Here is a 22,684-nt window from a genome sequence, read left to right as displayed (position 1 = left end):
ATTTCTCCAACCAATAAGAGGGACATAGGGGAAAAAGAAATACTTTTTGCCCTTGAGAATGGCAGGAAGTGGATTTGGGCATCTCTTCTAATGACAGGGATTATAGTAGGGAGAATTCATGGGTTAAGTATCTTTTTACCATTGAAATTTTATTAAACTGTCATATGCCAAATACATGTGGCTAGATTTGGGTAGCTAATTTTAGCAGCTGATGGCCCTGAACCACTGTTTGGAACACAGTGTCTTATAAATTGTCTTGTAAACAAACTTTTGGGATCTGTCCTTGCTAAGAACAGAATTGTGATCTCCCTAAGTTAATATGTTAAATCCCTAACCCCCAGTGTGATTGAATTTGATGGGCCTTTTAGAAGGCGAGTAAGGTTAAATGAGGTCATAAATGTGGGGTTCTAATTTAATAGGGTGGGTGGTCTTATAAGAAGAGGAAGAGAGTGATCTGTCTCTTTCTATGTGCACTCACTAAGGAAAGGCTATCTTAGGACGTAGAGAGAAGGCCACCGTCTGCAAGCTGGGAAGAGAAACCAGAAATTGGACTTGCTGGCACCACGATCTTGGGTTTTTAGTCAACAGAACTATAAGAAATAAGTTTCTGTTGTTTAAGTCACCCAGTCTGTATATTCTGTTGTGGCAGCTCAAGCTAACACAAATCTGTTCTACAGTCACAAATATAATTACTCATTTATGAATAGGTTATAGCTATAAAACTTACCATTATTATCACTAAATTATAAATTAAATGTACATAAAACATAGATTGAAGGAGTATTTAGAGAAATGTTTCAGTTCAGTTCAGTCACTCAGTCGTGTCCGACTCTGCAACCCCTTGAATCGCAGCATGCTAGGCCTCCCTGTCCATCATGAACTCCTGGAGTTCATCCAAACTCATGTGCATCGAGTCAATGATGCCATCCAGCCATCTCATCCTCTGTCATCCCCTTCTCCTCCTGCCTTCAATCTTTCCCAGCCTCAGGGTCTTTTCCAAGGAGTCAGTTCGCATCAGATGACCAAACTATTGGAGCTTCAGCATCAGTCCTCTCAATTAATATTTAGGACTGATTTCCTTTCAGATGGACTGGATGGATCACCTTGCAATCCAGGGATTCTCAAGAGTCTTCTCCAACACCACAGTTCAAAAGCATCAATTCTTCAGTGCTTAGCTTTCGTCCAAATTTCACATTCATACATGACTACTGGAAAACCATAGCTTTCTCAGCAAACTAATGTCTCTGCTTTTTAATATGCTGTCTAGGTTCGTCATAGCTTTTCTTCCAAGGCCCAAGTGTCTTTTAATTTCATGGCTGCAGTCACCATCTGTAGTGATTTTGGAGGCCCCCAAAATAAAGTCTGTCACTTTTAATTGTTTCCCCATCTATTTGCCATGAAGTGATGGGACCAGATGCCATGATCTTCATTTTTTGAATGCTGAGTTTTAAGCCAGCTTTTTCACTCTCCTCTTTCACTTTCACCAAGAAGCTCTTTGTTCCTCTTCCCTTTCTGCCATAAGGATGGTGTTATCTGCATATTTGAGGTGATTGATATTTCTCCTGGCAGTCTTGATGCCAGCTTTTCTTTCATCCAGCCTGGAATTTTGCATAATGTCCTCTATATATAAGGTAAAATTCAGGCTGACAATATACAGCCTTGATGTACTCCTTTTGCAATTTGGAACCAGTCTGTTCCATGTCCAGTTGTGACTGTTGCTTCTTGACCTGAGTACAGACTTCTCAGAAGTCAGGTAAAGTGGTCTGGTATTCTCATCTGTTTAAGAATTTTCCAGTTTGTCATGATGCACACAGTCAAAGGCTTTGGCATAGTCAATAAAGCAGAAGTAAATGTTTTTCTGAAACTCTTGCTCTTTGGATGATCCAACAGATGTTGCCAATTTGATCTCTGGTTCCTCTGCCTTTTCTAAATCCAGCTTGAATGTCTGGAAACTCTTGGTTCATGTACTGTTAAAGCTTTGCTTAAGAATTTTGAGCATTACTTTGCTAGCATGTGAGATGAGTGTAATTGTGCAGTAATTTGAACATTCCTTGGCATTACCTTTCTTTGGGATTGGGATGAAAACTGACCTTTTCCAGTCCTGTGGGCCACTGCTGAGTTTTCCAATTTTGCTGGCATATGGAGTGCAGCACTTTCACAGCATCATCTTTTAGGATTTGAAATAGCTCAACTAGAATTCCATCACCTTCACTAGCTTTGTTCCCAGTGATGCTTCCTAGGACCCACTTGACTTCATATTCCAGGATGTCTGGCTCTAGCTGAGTGAATCCACCATTGTGGTTATCTGGGTCATGAAGATCTTTTTTGTATAGTTTTCTGTATATCCTTCCCTGGTGGCTCAGGCGGTAAAGCGTTTGTCTACAATGTGAGAGACCTGGGTTTGGTCCCTGGGTTGGGAAGATTCCCTGGAGAAGGAAATGGCAACCCACTCCAGTACTCTTGCCTTGAAAGTCCCATGGACGGAGGAGCTTGGTGCAGCCTACTATCCATGGGGTCACAAAGAGTCGGGCACGACTGAGCAAATTTTTGTATTCTTGCCACCTCTTCTTAATGTCTTCTGCTTCTTCTGTTCTTCTGCTTCTGCTTCTAGGTCCATACCGTTTCTCTCCTTTATTGCACCCATCTTTGCATGAAATATTCCCTTGGTATCTCTAATTTTCTTGAAGAGATCTCTAGTCTTTCCCATTCTATTATTTTCCTCTGTTTCTTTACCTTGATCACTTAGGAAGGCTTTCTTATCTCTTCTTGCTATTCTTTGGAACTCTGCATTCAGATGGGTGTATCTTTCCTTTGCTCCTTTGCCTTCAACTTCTCTTCTTTTCTCAGCTATTTGTAAGGCCTTCTCAGACAACCATTTTTTGTCTTTTTGCATTCCTTTTTCTTGGGGATGGTCTTGATCACTGCCTGCTGTACAATGTCACAAACCTCTGTCCATAGTTCTTCAGGCACTCTGTCTATCAGATTGAATCCTTTGAATATATTTGCCACTTCTACTGTGTAATCATAAGAGATTTGATTTAGGTCATACCTGCATGGTCTAGTGGTTTTCCCTACTTTTGTCGATTTAAGTCTAAATTTTGCAATAAGGAGTTCATGATCTGAGCCAGTGTCCGTTCCCATTCTTGCTTTTGTGGACTGTATGGAGCTTCACCATATCTGGATTGGTAGCGATTTATACATCAAAATTAATAGCACAGACACAGAGTGTTCACTCTAGAGAAGAATCTTTTAGGAAGATAAAAATATATAGATAAGAAAGTGTATACCAGACAAAGTTATTTGTGCTTATCTAATGCTCCTTAGTACTATGGTGAAATAGACTTTGTTATATTTCACCAGATGTTTGAATATTTTTCTAATCAAGTTGAATATTTATAGCTGTTTGGAAGAAAATGTTCTACTGTTGTTTATTAATAAAAAATCTTTCTTACACTTTCAGAAAACTTAGAGTAATTTCCAAAAGCAAATAAAAGGATATAGGGAATTACATATGGCTCTGAGTCACCTGTTAAAGTCTTTGGGGATTTGTTTAACATTGGAGTATAGTTGATTTACAGTGTTGTGCTGGTTTCAGCTGTGCAGCAAAGTGGATCACCTATATATACAGATGTGAGAGTGAAGTCGCTCAGTCGTGCCCGACTCTGTGCGACCCCATGGACTGTAGCGCACCAGGCTCCTCCCTCCATGGGATTCTCCAAGCAAGAGTACTGGAGCGGGTTGCCATTTCCTTCTCCAAGGGATCTTCCCAACCCAGGGATCGAACCCAGGTCTCCCGCATTCCAGGCAGATGCTTTAACCTCTGAGCCACTAGGGAAGCCCACAGATACATCCACTCTTTTTTAGATTCTTTTCCCATATGAGGCATTACAGAGTATTGAGTAGAGTTCCCTGTGAGGTACAGTAGGTCCTTACTAGTTATCTATGTTTTTTACACATAGTGGCTATGCTATGCTAAGTTGCTTCAGTCGTGTCTGACTCTGTGCGACCCCAGAGACGGCAGCCCATTAGGCTCCTCTGTCCCTGGGATTCTCCAGGCAAGAATATTGGAGTGGGTTGCCACTTCCTTCTCCAATGCATGAAAGTGAAAAGTGAAAGTGAAGTCACTCAGTCGTGCCTGACTCTTAGCGACCCCATGGACTGCAGCCTATCAGGCTCCTCCGTCCATGGGATTTTCCAGGCAAGAGTACTGGAGTAGGGTGCCATTGCCTTCTCCGTACACATAGTGGTGTATATGTCAATACCAATCTCCCAGTTTATCCCTACCACCCCTTCCCCCGCAGTAACCATAAGTTTTTTTTTTTTAAATATATGTGACTGTATTTGTTTTGTAAATAAGCTCATTTGTACCAGTTTTTAGATTCCTATATATGCAATAGCATATGATATTTATATTTTCTGTCTGAGTTATTTCACTCAGTATGACAGTCTCTAGGTCCATTCATGTCCCTACAAATGGCATTATTTTGTTGTTTTTATGGTTGATAATATTCTGTTGTGTGTTTCCCTGCTGGCTCAGTGGTAAAGAACCCACCTGCCAATGCAGGAGATGTGAGTTCAATCCTGGGTCCTGAAGATCCGTTGGAGAAGGAAATGGCAACCCACTCCAGTATTCTTGCCTGGAGAAATCCATGGAGAGAAGGAGGCTAGTGGGAGTCCATGGGGTTGCAAAAGAGTCAGACGTGACTTAGCAACTAAACAGCAACCGCGATATGCTATTGTATATGGCTACCACATCTTCTTTATCTATTCATCTGTGAGTGGATATTTAGGTTGCCTCCAAGGCTTGGCTGTTGTAAATAATGCTGCAGTGAACGTTGGGGTGCATATATCTTGTTGAATTAAGGTTTTCTCCAGGTATATGCCTAGGAGTGAGATGACTGGGTCATATCATAGTTCTATGTTTACCTTTTTAAGGACCCTCCATGCTGTTCTCCTTAGTGGCTATATCATTTTACATTCCAGTCCAGCAGTCCAAGAGGGTGCCCTTTTCTCCACACCCTGTCCAGCATTTATTGTTTGTACATTTTTTTACAACGGCCATCTGACAGGTATGAGGGGTTATCTCACTGTAGTCTTGATTTGCATTTTTCTCATAATTAGTAATGTTGAGTGTCTTTTCATATGCTCTTTGGCCCTCTGTATGTCTCTTCTTTGGAGAAATACCTATTTAGGTCTTCTATGCATTCGTTAATTGGTTTTTAAAAAATTTTTATATTTATTAGATGCATAAGCTGTTTGTATGTTTTGGAGATTAATCCTTTCTCTGTAACTTCATTTGCAAATATTTTCTTCAAGTCTGAGGACTGTCCTTTTGTTTATAGTTTCCTTTGCTATGCAAAAGCTCTTAATTTTAATTAGATTCCATTTGTTTATTTTTATTTCATCACTGTAAAAGGTGGATCAAAAAAGATACATTGCAGTTTATGTCAGAGATTGCTCTGCTTATGTTTTCCTCTGAAGGGTTTCATAATATCTGATCTCACATTTAGGTCTTTAATCCATTTTGAGTTTATCTTTGTGTGTAGTGTTAGGGTATTATATCCTGCAACTTTACTTAATTCATTGATGAACTTTAATAGTTTTCTGGTGGCATCTTTAGGATTATCTTTATATAGTATCATCTTATCTGCAAGCAGTGAGAGTTTTACTTCTTTCCCAGTTTGGATTCCTTTTATCTCTTCTCCATGTCATGGCTAGGCCTTCCAAAACTATGTTGAATGATAGTGGTGATAGTGGGCATGCTGCTTGTGTTCCTGATCTTAGAGGAAATGCTTTAAGTTTTTCATCATTGAGAGTGATGCTATGGGCTTGTTGTATATGACTTCTATTATGTTGTGGTAGGTTCCCACTAAGCCCAATCTCTGGAGGTTTTTTTTTTTTTTAACCAAAAATGAGTATTGAATTTTGTCAGAAGCTTTTTTTGCATGTATTGAGATAACTATGGTTTTTATTTTTCAGTTTGTTAATATGGTGTATCACACTGATTGAATTGTGAATATTGAAGAATCCTTGTATCCCTGGGATAAATCACACTTGATTGTGTTATATAATCCTTTTAATGTGTTTTTAGATTCAGTTTGCTAGTATTTTGTTGAAGATTTTTACATCTGTGTTCATCAGTGATATTGGCTTTTAGTTTTCTTTTTCTTTTTTTTTTTTTTTGCGTGTGATGTCTTTGTGTGGTTTTGGTATCCAGGTGATAGTGGCCTTGTAGAATGGCTTGGGAGTATTCCTTCCTCTGCAGTTTTCAGAAGAGTTTCAGAAGGATAGATGTTAAGTGTTTGATAGAATTCACCTGTGAAGCCATCTGGTCCTGGATTTTTGTTTGTTGGAAGTTTTCAGATCACAGTTTCCATTTTAGTAGTTGTGATTCACTTTTTCCTTTTTTAAAATATTTCTTCCTGTTTCTGTCTTGGAAGGGTGTACCCTTCTAAGAATTTGTCCATTTTTTCTAGGTTGTCCATTTTGTAAGTGGTTAGTTGCTTGTAGTAGCCTCTTATTTGTGGTGAGTGTCAGTTTCACTCTTTTTCATTTCTAATTTGACTGATTTGAGTCTTCCTACTTTTCTTCTTGATTCTGGGTAAAAATTTATCAATTTTGTTTGTCTTCTCAAAGAACCAGCTTCTAGTTTTCTTTGAGGATTTATTAATTTATGTTTTCCCAGTAATTTTAAATCTGATTAATGAGGACTGTCTGTGGCACCTATAGCTATGTAATGGTTAAAAATTGGTTTAAAAGTATCCAACACAATGTGAATATTGGTTTTTATTTTAAGGCTATATCTTCATGAAGCTCAAATAACTACTTATAGTGGTTTAATAAAAGAAGTAAATAAATAAAGCTCTCAGTCAGTTTAGCTGGTAAATGATTAGGTTGCAGGGTTCATTTGGTGGCTCCTCTACTTTTCAGTAGATAGTGTTGAGATGATGGTGCTGACTGTGACATGGGCTGAACATTCTTAAGAAAACAAGTTTTATTTAAGGAGTAAGGTAGAAAGGCATGTGTTTTCTGGCTTAGAATTCTCTAAGGGTTCTCAGATCTGCTGAGTAGCCGCTCTAAGCCATAGTGTCTTAGGCCTCAACTATGTGATATTTACTAAAAAAAAAAAAATGAGTTTAACAGCAGCCAAAATAGTCATGGCTAACAGTTGCCAATCACTTATTCATTTAATCCCCTCCATCGTCATATTCAGATGGCAATTTAAAAATCTGCTGTTTCACTGGTAAGTGAGTCACAGAACAGAGATGCTAATTAATTGGTGGCCTATGTCATTCACCTTTTAGTGGTGAAGTTGTAATTTCATCTGGACAGTTTGATTCCAGAATCTTCTCTCTTTACCACTTTGCTGTTCTTGAGAGGATCTTAATAGTCTATTTATTTATTGTTCAGATATATATATATGCTCATTGTTCCTGACAGAATTTAAATTGTTAAGGTTTTCATGAGGAAAAGCATGTGAAAATGCTTAGGAAACTTAGTGCATTGTGAATGTGTGTTATCCTTTATTGTGTTTGCTCCCTGTCATTAGGCCTCTTTAATTTAGCTTGTCTTAAAAAAAAAAATTGTTATTTTGTGTCAAATTTCCTTCTTTGAACCATTTAAGAAGTCTTGATATTTGCACAGTCACAATTTTTTTTTGCATTTCTAAGAGCTCCCAGTGTGTTAAAATTAAGACTTCTACCATCCGATATTATTTTTAATGTTATAAAATATTATATACATGGCTTCCTTGGTGGCTCATTCAGTGAAGTATCTGCCTGCAGTGCAGGAGACCCAGCTTTGATCCCTGGGTCGGGAAGATCCCTTGGAGAAAGACTTGGCAACCCACTCCAGTATTCTTGCCTGGAGAATCTCATGGGCAGAGAAGCCTGGCAGGCAGGCTACAGTCCATGGGGTCACAAGAGTCAGGTACAACTTAGTGACGAAGTCACTACCATTATGTACATAAAAATATGTAACATAAACCACTATATTGCACTTTTCTTGTGCTTTTTGTATAAATTCTCTTAATGAATGCACAAAAAAGAGTAAATAGCATTTTATAAAAGTAAATCCAAAATACTGCTTCATGCTTTATTTCGATAATAATGTTCTCTAGCAACGGAGCAACCATATATTTAAATGACCTGTCTAATTTTAATAATACCAGTTCGCACTACGACTAACTGCCAAACTGTACTGTCAGAAATTTGAAGCTTCTACTTTGGAAGTCAAAGCACTCCATGCAGTTGAGTGTTGTGAATCTTGTAAGTGTGAGGACCACACACTCCTTCTGTTTAGCTGGAGAACCTGAAATGTGGTCGCTACTTCCTACTCACTGACGGCTACTGCTGCCTGCCTAATAATTGTTTTTGGCTCCCTGTAAACCTGCAGCCAGGAAGGTATTTGAATTTTCCCCCTCTAGCACTTGCAAATCCGATTTTTATGTATAGCTAAGTGCTCTTAGCTTTTACTCTATCTACTACTGGGGCCTGGTTTCTAGCAAGCCTGTAACTACGCCAGATCCGGCCTATGTAATACCGTTTGTAATGAGAAATCTAAACAAGGAATGGCAGTGAGGCATGGCAGGAATGTGTTTCCATTGGAGAAGTCAGTGTAGAGAAAAAGTATAAGCAAAGCCGTGTCCAGAAGGCCCATTCAGCTGGCCAAGACGGAAGACTGATGTTATTGTACATAGGCTGTTCCTGTGCCAGCCCTTCCTCACGAATCTGCTTGCTCTCTCTCTCCCCTCTCCTGAACTCCCCTCCTCCCCCTCTTGCCTCTACTCCTTCTCCTCCTCTCCCTCTCTTCCGAGGGCTCTGCTGACTGTTTGCTCAGGTGGACAGTGACACCATTTGGAATGAGCTGCACTCGTCCGGCGCTGCACGCATGGCTGTTGGCTGTGTCATCGAGCTGGCTTCCAGAGTGGCCTCCGGAGAGCTGAAGGTGAGGTCTGGGTTGCATTAAGTGTGGGAAATCCAGGGAAGACGCTGAAACAGAGATGTTGTTGTTTGGGAATTGTGGGGAGTGTGGTGCGGTCATAAAAGGCAAGGGGCTGAGGGAAGGGGCAGAGGGATGGCCACTGAGGTGTGATAATAACTGGTTTGTAGGTAGCTGGTAGCTGATCCGGCTCTCAGGGCCTTCCTCTCCTTGGGGGCACTCTGTGGTTAGGGCACTCTGGTGTATTTTTAAGAACACAGAAGTGGTAAGTAAAGCTATGGTCCAGGTCAAAAACACCCAGTCTATACATTTCTGTCATGCCCTCCTGGGATTTTCTTTTGAAGCAACATAAAAGAAAAATCTGATTACTGAGTACTGTGTATAAGCTCAGAATACCACCCAGAGAGAAGAGTGGTGGGGGCAGGGAGAAAGGTAAATATCAGAGGGGAAGGATTGAGAGGAAGAAGGAAATTGTTGATTAGAAGGGTAATGATCCAGAGTGTGTTTTGCCATGAAAGAACTTCAAAAATGAACTACGCTTTATTGTTCTTTTCTTTTTACGGTCTCTTCTTTTCTCCATCATGTGAAAAGAACAATGTCCAAACCCCAGCGTTTCCCAGTCTAAACAATTTATAAAAGCCAGAGACCTGACAGACGTTGACCTTTTATTTGATATTTTAACAGTGCTATTTAAAGGTATGCCATGTGCGTCTCGAACGCAGTTGCCCCAATAAACTTTGTTGGTGCTAACATAGCTTTTTAATGCACTAGTTCACACACTTCATAATGAAATCTGGCCGGTGATGGATTTGGTGTTTTTAGCGATTGTGGGGCTTAAGGGAAATATATTGTGACCAACAATACTAGCACTGTGAGTTTTGTTAATCTAAAATAAAATCTAATTAGGATTATTTTTCTTTATGCCTAATGGATTTTTATTCAATTACACCTGACTGTTTCAGCAGTGATTAAAAATACAGGGTAGGAATGTGCGCTTTACCGTGAATTGTCCATCCCAGAAGTCTTTGTTCTAGCTCTTTAAGTCAGAACCTTCAGAAATAGCATTTTGATAAGAGAGTCTATAGTAAATATGTGTGTGTGTGTGTATACACACACATTCATGTATATATGTCTCATGTTGAGTTGACATGACTTGATCAGCTTTAGGACATTAGTTACTCATCTCAGGAGATCTATGAGGCCATTAATGTGGTGCTTAGTAGTCACTCTTTCTCTTTGATAAGGAGCTGTTGAAAAGAAGGAAGGAATCAGCCTTATGGAGAAGTTTTGGCTCTCTCCCAGTAGCACTTGAGAAATAATTCTTCGTGTTTGAGTTATGTTACTTGTAGCTCTAAAATAAATTGACATTTTAAAAGAAATCTTTAAGAGTCTTATTTTCAAAAGAATTCAAATGACAGGAATATATTGTCTGGCCACAGTATTACAGTTTTTAAAAGATTATGCTGGTACAGACCCACTTGATAACAAAAAAAATTATTAAGGTAGCATTTCACAGTTTCTAATTGTTTTTGATTTTGTTGAACTTTAATCAGTAATTCAGAAACCTTCCCAAGTAGAGTACCTACATAGTACACTCAAAAAATCATCATTGTTATTAACCACATAGAGTGCAGAATTGCCAAATGTCTGTATGAGGCATGTTGAACAAAAACCTAATTCTGTTTTTTAGGAGGTAGTCATTTAACCTATGAGTTATAAACAAAGTGTCAACAATATATAGTATGGACATGCTGACCACCAGCTGTACTAACTAACATTGGTTTTTTATGTTAAGAACAAGGATTCAAACAAATACTTTTTCTTCCCTTGGTTGAGAAATCAGCAGGTATGGTTAAAAAAGGAAAGAGAATAATAGAGAAAGAGAGCCAGCATAAAAATCAAGGAACATTGATCCAGGCTCTGCCACTTAAATGCTGTGTCACTTGTAGCAAATCACGTAATTACTCTGGACCTCAGTTTCCTGTTTTGCAAAATCAGCAGGGTAGAACTGATAACGCTGAAGGTTGTACATGGTGTTGACGTTCTGATCTACTTGCAGACGAAAAGTGGATCTGATTCTCAATTATATACACTGTGACATACAAAGAATAAATATTCCAAAACTAATTTCAGCTTACTTTGGGAAATATTGTAGGCCTTCTAGCTCATTTCTTTTTCTGATTGTTAGGCCCAAAGTGGAAGTCCAAGACAGCAGTACCATAACACACACACTAGTGCTGACAGACTAAGAGGATGAATCCTTTTGTTGCTAATAATTTGGAGAGGCCTATGGCAATGCCACTGTAGACGGCCAAGAACTGTGGTAGATAGCTGTGTTCAGGGACTCCATTTAACCAACAGTGTTCCTCAGGGTCTCTGTGCATGCTAAGTTGCTTCAGCTGTGTCTGACTTTGTGCGACCTTGTGGGCTGTAGCCTACCAGATTCCTCTATCCGTGGCATTTTCCAGGCAAGAATACTGGAGTGGGTTGCCATTTCCGTCTCCAGGGGATCTTCCCAACCCAGGTATCGAACCTGCATCTTTTAACGTCCCCTGCATTTGAAGGTGGGTTCTTTACCACTAGCACCACCTGGGAAGTCCTCAGTGTCTACCTGTTTCAGATTGAGTGTAACTAGGCAAGTACACCTGCTGGCCAGGAGCATTAACACTCATGACTGTGGAGTCACTTCATTCAGATCTAGAAGGAAAACAGAGACTCTTATCTGAGGACCCTGGTATGTTATCCTTTGATAAGAGATATGAAAAAAGAAACACTTTAGTTTTGTGTTTTAATTTTCTGCATCTACATTCAGTTCTCATATGTTCTACCCCATCCTCCCAGTATATCTATAACTTAAGGAAACCGCATTGGCATAAAGACTGTGTTTTGTGAAGACTGCACTCATTTTGCTTGGAAATTAGAAAAGAATTAAGAACTCTGGGCTTCCCTAATAGCTCAGGTGGTAAAGAATCGCCTGCAATGCAGGAGACCCTGGTTCGATTCCTGGGTCGGGAAAATCGCCTGGAGAAGGGAAAGGCTACCCACTCCAGTATTCTGGCCTGGAGGATTCCATGGACTGTCTAGTCCATGGGGTTACAAAGAGTAGGACACGACTGAGTGACTTTCACTTTACGAGCTGTTTCAAATAGGGTGGGCTGGACGGGGTGTTGAACTGAGAATTTGGAGACAGCTGGAGGGAGGTCACCAGACTTGTTGGAGACAGCTGGAGGGAGGTCACCAGACTTGTAGGGGACAGGGACCTAGGAGATAAGAAGTGCACCCAGAGAAGGAAAACACCAAAAACAGATTTTGTTACCTGGCATTTCTGCTTCATGTTGAGCTTGATCATGATCGCTGTCCTACAGTCTGTCTTACCTTCGTCTAGGGCTACTGATGGGTTAAAAGAATTATAAATATAATCCAGGGTTAGGGAGTGGGTCTCATGTGGATGCTTAAACTGATCACGTGCAGCAAACTGCAGCAGTAAATGTGTATATTCTTGGCACAGCATGGGCAGACTCAGTGGAGTATAGTGGAAATTAAGGGGACTTTCAAATTTTCCAGGTTTTTAATAGGATATGGAAAAAAAACCACACAAGAAGAAATTTTTCAAGGTTACAAATAAATTGACTATTTCTCAGATTCTGAAACTGATGAACATAAATATTCTGAAATGCTAAAATATTTGTTGTGTTAGAAAGTATAATTGGAAGAATAGTTATCTCAAAATGGTTTTATTGTTCTAAAGATCATTTAAGGAAGTATGTCTAAAAATAGAAATATCTCTAAAAGATTATTTTTTTCAAATTACAAATAGTTCAATACTTAATTCAAAAATGGTGTCAAATATGTTGTATACCTTAAAATATACAATTTTAAAAATCAGTTTTGCTTCAATATAGGTTGAAAAAAATGATTCAACCCATATCAAGGTTTGCTATAGAATTCCCTTTAATGATATTTTGGCAATGCTACAATTTCATCATAAGAAAGTAAAAATTGCCTTAGTTGTCTCAAAATTTTTGTCAAGAAAATTCCCACCTGATTATCCAAATAGTGGATAGATTTCTTTAATAGTTTGAATGAATATTATGATATCATATTGCTAATCATTCCTGCCATTTGTTGCCCATCTACTATAGACTCAGCAGTTTACATGTAATTTGCCATTATTCTCAAAATGACCACCAAAAGTGGATACCACCAGTAGGATACAAACTCAGACACATCAAGTAACTTTTAAAGATACTGCACACAGTTTAATAAATGGCACAGCTTACAATTCTCACAGTCCTCTCTTATCTCTCAACTGCTTTATAAGGCATTTCTTGTTGAGGTAGCACAAATATAAAGGAAAAAAAGGAGTTAAATCTGTCTTTTTCCTATAGTCTAGTAAAATCAAATAGTCTAGATTCTCTCCTTTTTATTACTATGTCAACATTTCAAACATACCAAAAGATAAGAATTTGCATTAATAACTTACAAAGCATAATAATATGGTTGGATGTGAGCTCTTTATCCAACTAAAGAAATAGTACTTCTGACACTATTGAAGTTCTCTCAGTACTTATCTCATTCCTATCTTTTGACCCAAGAGTAATCATTATTAATTTATTGTATTTTTTAAATAGCATTAACTATATGTTGTAGATCTTTATAAAAATGGAATCTTACAAGTGTTATTACTCAAATTCTCTCCCTCAACTTAAAATGTTTGAAGATTTATGTATATGGATTATGTAGCCATGATTTATTTGTTTTCCCTCTATATCATAATTTGTTTCTTGATTATTGGACAGTTTACTTATTTCTAGGTTTGTGCTCTTTTGATCAGTGCTACTTTGAACACTTGAACTATGATATAACTAGCAGTAAAATGGTAGGCTCCTAGGATAGAAACATAATCCGTTTCAGTAAGTAATGCAAAGTAGAATTCCAAAGTCATTTTGCTCAATGACATCAGCAAAAATGGCAGTTTAAACATCTGAATTTTTTTCTCTCCATAAAATCAGTGGCTAAACTGGCAAATTTTATCAGGATGAGTTTTTAAAAACCTGGGAAATTAACCAAAAGCTTGTAACAACTCAGAAAGCGTGTATTCCAAACAAAACTGGCTAAACCTTCAGGAGAACAGTGAGCTTTTGTGGTATTTGAATTCATCCTATTCTTATCTAAGCTTTTTGAGTTTCCCAGTAGCCTTGGCAGTCTCCAGACAGGGCAAAACGGGACTGGAGTTTCTTCAAAGGCTCATTCCCAGAGAATTTTCACTATTTGACCTGCATGGTGCTTCAATACAAGTCTCTACTTGCAAAGTTGTCTTAATTTTGACTGTACTTAGAGTGAAAAGCCGTTTTCTCAAAAGACCCTGATGCTGGGAAATATTGAGGGCAGGAGGAGAAGGGGACAACAGAGGATGAGATGATTGGATGGCATCACCGACTCTATGGACATGAGTTTGGGTAGACTCCAGGAGGCCTGGCGTGCTGCAGTTTATGGGGTCGCAGAGTCGGACATGACTGAGCGACTGAACTGAACAGAAGCATCTTTTGAAAAAAATTAAAGGTGATTGATTAACTTCATGGCTGCCAGAAGTAGTGGACAGCAGTAGAGAAAAGAATAAACTAACCTAGTGATTCCAGGAAAAACTGGGGAATGAGATGTGCATATGGGCAATGAGAAGGCCCTTTGGATTCCTGGGTATCTAGAAGGTCACACGCGTGGTAGGGTTATGTGCATCCTCAGGGCTGTGTTGACACTCAGGAAATACCTGAAAGGCCCTAAGCTGTCATCTCAAACTGTGAGGCTGTGCTCGGACAGGGAGTGAAGGCCAAAGTGGAGCTGTCAGTATTGAAAGTGCATCTGACACAATGTGCAGGGCCCCGTGTAGACGCTGAAAACTGTTGGTTTAGGCAGTTACGGAAATCTTTGTGCAGTCATTTAACTGACCAGCTGCTAAATTAACCAAGCAGGGAGTTCAGTGCCACACTCAACATAGAATACAGTCTTCACAGAATTAGTTCAGAAGAAGCAGTAAGTGAACAAAACAAGGATGACTAAGGAGCAGTGAAAATCTGATTTCCAGAATGGCCTTGTTATATTGCTTAAAACGCCGTTTGCGGCATAAAATTACGAGACATGCAAGGAAACATAAATTCATATGAAGAAATAACGAGTAAAAGTAACTATATAAATAATACAAATCATAGTATAATTGTATTTTTGCAACGTTATTCTCAGATTTAAAAGACAATTGCATTAAACAGAACCATAAATCATGTATAAAGATATAGTTTGTGTTACAGCAGCAGCATGAAGGAGTGCTCTGGGAATGGAGCTATATAACAGCAAAACAAAGCTTTTGATTACTATTGAAATGTTCCTATCTGACCTAGAGTGTTAAAAGTTAAGATGCTAATTATAATCCACTGGGCAACAGGCAAGAAAATAACCCAAAATACATTAAAAGAAATGACAGGAAAATTAAAGTGGTACACTAGAGAATATCTGTTTAATGAAGACAGTGTAATACAGGAGTTGAGAAACAAAATAAGGTGACATATAGACAATGAATACCTAAGTCATTGTGCTAATTTAAAAGCCCACCAGCAACACAAAAGAATTTCCAGGGCTCTCCCATATGTCTATATTTGGCATTTTCAGATTTTTGAATGTTTGCAGGTCTTACATGAGAAGATGCTGAATATTACAAATCTTCAGGAAAATGCAAATTAAAACCACAATGAGATGTCACCTCAGACCTGTCAGGATGGCAACAAATAATGTCGGTGAGGATATGGAGAAACAAGAACCCTTGTATATTATTGTGTACAATTTACATTGTACAATGTAAATTGATACATTCTCAAGGCAAACAGTATGAAGGTTTCTCAAAAGAATTGAAAATAGAACTACCATAGAATCCAGAAATTCTATTCCTGGGTATATTTCGAACATCAAAACACTAAATTCAAAAGATACATGGACCCCTATATTCATAGCAACATTGTTGACAATAGCCAAGATACAGAGATAATCTAAGTGTCCAACCTAGTTATGACCAACCTAGATAGCATATTCAAAAGCAGAGACATTGCTTTGCTGACTAAGGTCCGTCTAGTCAAGGCTATGGTTTTTCCAGTGGTCATGTATGGATGTGAGAGTTGGACTGTGAAGAAGGCTGAGCGCCGAAGAATTGATGCTTTTGAACTGTGGTGTTGGAGAAGACTCTTGAGAGTCTCTTGGACTGCAAGGAGATCCAACCAATCCATTCTGAAGAAGATCAGCCCTGGGATTTCTTTGGAAGGAATGATGCTAAAGCTGAAACTCCAGTACTTTGGCCACCTCATGAGAAGAGCTGACTCATTGGAAAAGACTCTGATGCTGGGAGGGATTGGGGGCAGGAGGAGAAAGGGACGACAGAGGATGAGATGGCTGGATGGCATCACTGACTCAATGGATGTGAGTCTGAGTGAACTCTGGGAGTTGGTGATGGACAGGGAGGCCCGGCATGCTTCGATTCATGTGGTCGCAAAGAGTTGGGCACGACTGAGTGACTGAACTGACTGAACTGAAGTGTCCATCAACAGATGAATGGATAAAGATGTGGTATATATACACAATGGAATATTCAGTTCAGTTCAGTTCAGTCACTCAGTCATGTCCAACTCTTTGCGACCCCATGAATCGCAGCATGCCAGGCCTCCCTGTCCATCACCAACTCCCCGAGTTCACTCAGACTCACGTCCATCAAGTCAGTGATGACTCAGCTGTAAAAAGGAATGAAAATTTTCTGTTTGCAACAACATGGATTGGCCTGGAGGGTATCATGCTGAGCAAAGTAAGTCAGAGAAGATAAATGCTGTATATTTTCATTTATATGTGAAATCTAAAAAAGTAAACAAGTAAATATAACTAAACAGAAATGGTCTCACAGATACAGAAAATAAACAAGTAGATGCCAGTGGGGACAGAAATGAGATAGGGAAATGAGGTTAAGAGGTATAAAATCTTTGGTATAAAATAAGTATAAAGTACAGCATAGGGCTTATAGGCATTAATTTATGATAACATTAAAGAGAATATCTATAAAATATTGAACCACTGTGTTGTATACCTGAAATTGATATAATATTGTGAATCAAATATACTTCAAAAATAAAGTATTTTAAATGTTTTATATAATTATAAATTCAAAATACATTATTAATATAATTCAGATAAATAATAAGTATTTTGAAATAAATATTTGCCAATCTTGTGGCTATAAAATGTCACCTTATAATGAAGCTCTGTTATTAGATATGGCTAATATAAAATTGTTATATCCTTCTTAAACCTTTTATTAATATTTAATGCTTATTGCAATAATAGCCTATTGTCCTCAGTTATATGTTGTATTATATTGATATAGCATTATTAGGTTTTCTTTCTTTCCTAGTAGTTTCTAGTCCATTATTTACCATCCCATTACTTGTGGAGTGTCTCTTTGCTGTATACTAACTGTATCTCATGTAAAAGCTTAAGGCTGGGTTTTGCTTTCTGATCTGATTATATATTTTAACTGAGGAGTTGAATTTGATATTGTTCATTATGAGCAATAGTATACATAAATGTATTTCTATCATTGTTTTTCTTTGTTTTACTATTGTGTTCACCCTATCTTTCATTCATCCCTTGCTTTGTTTTTAATTGAAATGTTACCTCATTCTATGTTCACTTCAGTTCAGTTCAGTTGCTCAATCATGTCCAACTCTTTGCGACCTCATGAATTGCAGCATGCCAGGCCTCCCTGTCCATCACCAACTCCCGGAGTTCACTCAGACTCATGTCCATCGAGTTGGTGATGCCATCCAGCCATCTCATCCTCAGTCGTCCCCTTCTTCTGCCCCCAATCCCTCCCAGCATCAGAGTCTGTTCCAATGAGTCAGCTCTTCACATGAGGTGGCCAAAGTACTGGAGTTTCAGCTTTAGCATCATTCCTTCCAAAGAAATCCCAGGGCTGATCTCCTTCAGAATGGACTGGTTGGATCTCTTTGCAGTCCAAGGGACTCGCAACAGTCTCCTCCAACACCACAGTTCAAAAGCATCAATTCTTTGACACTTAGCTTTCTTCACAGTCCAACTCTCACATTCATACATAACCACTAGAAAAACCATAACCTTGACTAGACGGACCTTAGTCAGCAAAGTAATGTATCTGCTTTTTAATATGCTGTCTAGGTTGGTCATAACTTTTCTTTTAAGGAGTAAGCTTCTTTTAATTTCATGGCTGCAATCATCATCTGCAGTGATTTTGGAGTCCCCAAAAATAAAGTCTGACACTGTTTCCACTGTTTCCCCATCTATTTGCCATGAAGTGATGGGACCAGATGCCATGATCATCATTTTCTGAATGTTGAGTTTTAAGCCAATGTTTTCACTCTCCTCTTTCACTTTCATCAAGAGGCTTTTAGTTCCTCTTCACTTTCTGCCATAAGGGTGGTGTCATCTCTGTATCTGAGGTTATTGGTATTTCTCCTGGCAATCTTGATTCTAGCTTGTGCTTCTTCCAGCCCAGCATTTCTCATGATGGACTCTACGTATAAATTAAATAAGCAGGCTGAAATATAGAGCCTTGATGTACTCCTTTTCCTATTTGAAACCAGTCTGTTGTTCTATGTCCAGTTCTAACTGTTGCTTCCTGACCTGCATATAGGTTTCTCAAGAGACAGTGTTACCTCTCATTTAAAAAAATACACAAGTTATTTCTATTCGCGACCCCAGAGATGGCAGCCCACCAGGCTTCCCCCATCCCTGGGATTCTCCAGGCAAGAACACTCGAGTGGGTTGCTGTTTCCTTCTCCAATGCATGAAAGTGAAAAGTCAAGTGAAGTTGCTCAGTCGTGTCTGACTCTGCAACTCCATGGACTGTTGCCTACCAGGCTCTTCCATCCATGGGATCTTTCAGGCAAGAGTACTAGAGTGGGGTGCCATTGCCTTCTCTGATTATTTTATTCAATATCAGTTTAAAATGTAACCATTTAATAAATCTTAAACATAATTGCTTTCTTTACCCTGCTCTAACAACACAAGAACTTTAGAATGTTTTGAAGGCAATTATCCTATCCTGATTTTGTGCTACTATGATATAGTACCTTGGTTTTATCTCTTTTGTAAAAATAGTATCATCAGTGAGACATTATTATACTTTGAAATATCATGAATGTTTCTTTGTATTTTCCCACATATTTACCATTTTCCTTATTCACCATTCAACTTTGTATCTGAAACTTCCATTTCTTGTTTTCTTTCTTCCAGCACATTTTTTGAACTTTCTTTAGTGATGGTTTTTCAATTTTTTTTAAAATCTATGATGTCTTTTTGCCCACATTCTTGAAAAATAGTTCTGTTAAGTACACTAAGTTGACAATTTCTCTCAGTGAAGATCCTCCAGCCTCTTCTGGCTTCCTGTTTGTGTAAAATAGCAGTTACCAATCCAACCATCATTTCTTATAGATAATATGTCTTTGTTCTCTAGTTGTTTCTAATTTCTTCTTTTGAATTTTATATTTGTATCATGCTTTCCATGTGTCTAGTAGTGGATTTTATTGATTCAAAATTGTTTAAAATATACATCAGCAAAACTTAAGTTTAATATAAGCCTGTGATGACACTTTGTGATGTCACCTGCATCAGACTGTAAATAACCTTGCTAATTTCAATGATTAACATTCCATTTATAAAACAAATATATAGAGAGCATATTTTCAGGTAAAAGTGGATACTATGGGAAAGGAATAAAGTATAAAAGAATTAGAGTGAGACCGAGGGGGAAGGCTGGCTCTATTAGCTTTCATTGTCTGGAAGGCTTTACAGATTAATAAGGAGAGATTTGGGCTGAATGAAGTAATAGAAGAATCACATAGAGAAGTGAGGAAATAGCACAGACAAGGAAAAACCAAACATAGAATCTCTCTTGTAAGCTGGAGTAAATAAGTCTTGGCGTGTTTAAGGGACTGCAAGGAGACCTGTGTGTCTGGAGTTATCTGTAGAGTGGCTAGCAAGAGATGATGTTAGAGCCAGACAATGGAATGCACACACACAAACACACACACAGTTATTTAGCATACATATGTATGTGCATAGAAAGTAAAGTTGCTCAGTCGTGTCCAACTCTTTGCAACCCCATGGACTATAGCATACCAGGCTCCTCTGCCCATGGGATTTTCCAGGTAAGAGTACTGGAGTGGGTTGCCATTTCTTTCTCCAATATATGTGCATAGAGGTACCATTTTAAATTAAGATTATATTTCTGATCGTTTAGAGAATAAGAATGTGCTGTGCTAAGTCATTTCAGTCATGTCCAACTCTTTGTGACCCCACAGACTGTAACCCACCAGTCTCCTCTGTCCATGGGATTCTCCACTCAAGAATACTGGAGTGGGTTGCCATTTCCTTCATAGCAATTATATTTTAAAACTACTGCTTACAGATAAAGGTGAATTGACATTTCAAATACATTTTGCCATCAGTTTGGCCCATCTTAAAATCTTTTAGGCTGTTTTCCAGTCTAATGGTACATCAAATAAAGATGACATGGAATATTTATGTTGACTCCTATTTTGACAAAAGTCCCAAGCTGAGAACAATGGATGTTAATTATGTATGATCAGTTCAGTGAGTTCAGTTGCTCAGGCGTGTCCAACTCTTTGTGACCCCATGAATCGCAGCATGCCAGGCCTCCCTGTCCATCACCAACTCCTGGAGTTTACTCAGACTCTCGTCCATCGAGTCAGTGATGCCATCCAGCCATCTCATCCTCTGTCGTCCCCTTCTCCTCCTGCCCCCATTCCCTCCCAGCATCAGAGTCTTTTCCAGTGAGTCAGCTATTCTTATGAGGTGGCCAAAGTACTGGAGTTTCAGCTTCAGTGTCGTTCCCTCCAAAGAAATCCCAGGGCTGATCTCCTTCAGAATGGACTGGTTGGATCTCCTTGCAGTCCAAGGGACTTGCAAGAGTCTTCTCCAATGCCACAGCTCAAAAGCATCAATTCTTTGGTGCTCAGCCTTCTTCACAGTCCAACTCTCACATCCATACATTACCACAGGAAAAACCATAGCCTTGACTAGATGGACCTTTGTTGGCAAAGTAATGTCTCTGCTTTTTAATATGCTACCTAGGTTGGTCATAACTTTCCTTCCAGTTCAGTTCAGTTCAGTTGCTCAGTCGTGTCCAACTCTTTGCGACCCCATGAATCTCAGCATGCCAGGCCTCCCTGTTCATCACCATCTCCCAGAGTTCACTCAGACTCACGTCCATCGAGTCAGTAATGCCTTCCAGCCATCTCATCCTCAGTCGTCCCCTTCTCCTCTTGCCCCCAATCCCTCCCAGCATCAGAGTCTTTTCCAATGAGTCAACTCTTCTCATGAGGTGGCCAAAGTACTGGAGTTTCAGCTCCAGCATCATTCCTTCCAAAGAACACCCAGGGCTGATCTCCTTCAGAATGGACTGGTTGGATCTCCTTGCAGTCCAAGGGACTCTCAAGAGTCTTCTCCAACACCACAGTTCAGAAGCATCGATTCTTTGGTGCTCAGCCTTCTTCACAGTCCAACTCTCACATCCATACATGACCACAGGAAAAACCATAGCCTTGACTAGACGGATCTTAGTCGGCAAAAAGCATATTTTGATTTCATGGCTGCAGACACCTTTTAAATAGATTCAGTAAAAGATAGTCAAGTAGGCCTGCAATTGTCTTACTTAATCCAATTTATATACTGGAAACCAGACAAGAGAGATGTGATTGATGGAACATTCTTTAAAAGGAATTTCAGTTTTTTGGCCAATTTGCTCTGTTTCTTTCTTTACTTTCCCTTTCATAAGCTAAATGTGTAAGAGATGGGGAAGGGTTCAAGGAAATTGCTTATGTCTGAAAGTGGGAAGAACAGCTTTTTAGTCCTTAGCTCAATGCATGTTGAGTTACAGAAATTTGTAGGATCATTCAAGTCTGCTACCAGGCTAGGACATGAAAGAGTTCACTAAGGGGCCTGACATATGTATAGAAGGCGTCCCAGGCTTGTCGCATCGAGAGGACAGAGTGGAGAGCTGGCTGAAACTGCCATGTGGGCAGGTTGAGACAGCAGGTGAGCAGCTGAAGTGGAACTGACACTGTGGACAGGACAAGGATTTTTTTTTCTCTTATGGGCCAGTGGACACTTTGGATGGAAGCCAGATGTGGTTCATCCTGGAAGTATCTCTCCAAACAGATCTACCTTTCAAGACAAAAGCCACTCAGGAGACTATGACTGGAGATGTTTGAAAAAGCTGATGAGGGCTTATAAAGTCAGCCAGTGAGTGCATTGCCCATAACAGTGATACCTCTGCAAACTGAAAGTCATTGACAGTGTCTCTGAAGAACTTGTGAGTGTTCCCATTCGAAGAGGGACAAAGTTTGGATCTGCCATCACAGAGGACATTTGAATAATCCAAAGAAATCTCCAGATTGCATTGCTAATCCAAAACCTTCATCCTTTTTTATTCTTCCCACCCAAAGCTGGAAGATCCATAAGTGTCGCATGAAGGTAGTAGAGCAAGAAAGAAAGAAAGGAAGAAAGAAAACAAAACAAAACAAAAAATGTGTAAATTATATGGGAGCTTCCCAGGTGGCTCAGTGGTAAAAAATCTGCCTGCCAATGCAGAAGACACAGGTTTGATCCCTGGGTTGGGAAGATCCCCTGGAGAAGGAAATGACAACCCACTCCAGTATTC

The 22,684-nt window shown here is 39.2% G+C and overlaps 1 protein-coding gene across 3 annotated transcripts in view; it reads left to right on the top strand.

Moving 5' to 3' along the window:
• Window positions 1-22,684, top strand: part of HDAC9 (histone deacetylase 9) — a 1,067,937-nt gene that overhangs the window by 827,413 nt on the left and 217,840 nt on the right. For all 3 annotated transcript variants that reach the window (XM_018047346.1, XM_005679004.3, XM_013963174.2), the window contains one exon: window positions 8,839-8,946. In XM_018047346.1, coding sequence (XP_017902835.1) covers window positions 8,839-8,946 — 108 coding nt within the window. The remainder of the gene's footprint in view (window positions 1-8,838; window positions 8,947-22,684) is intronic.

The sequence above is a fragment of the Capra hircus genome, chromosome 4 (assembly GCF_001704415.2).
Source record: "Capra hircus breed San Clemente chromosome 4, ASM170441v1, whole genome shotgun sequence".
In the NCBI taxonomy this organism is placed as follows: domain Eukaryota; kingdom Metazoa; phylum Chordata; class Mammalia; order Artiodactyla; family Bovidae; genus Capra; species Capra hircus.
The sequence above is the reverse complement of the archived record's forward strand: the minus strand, read 5'-3'. Positions and strand labels throughout refer to the sequence as shown.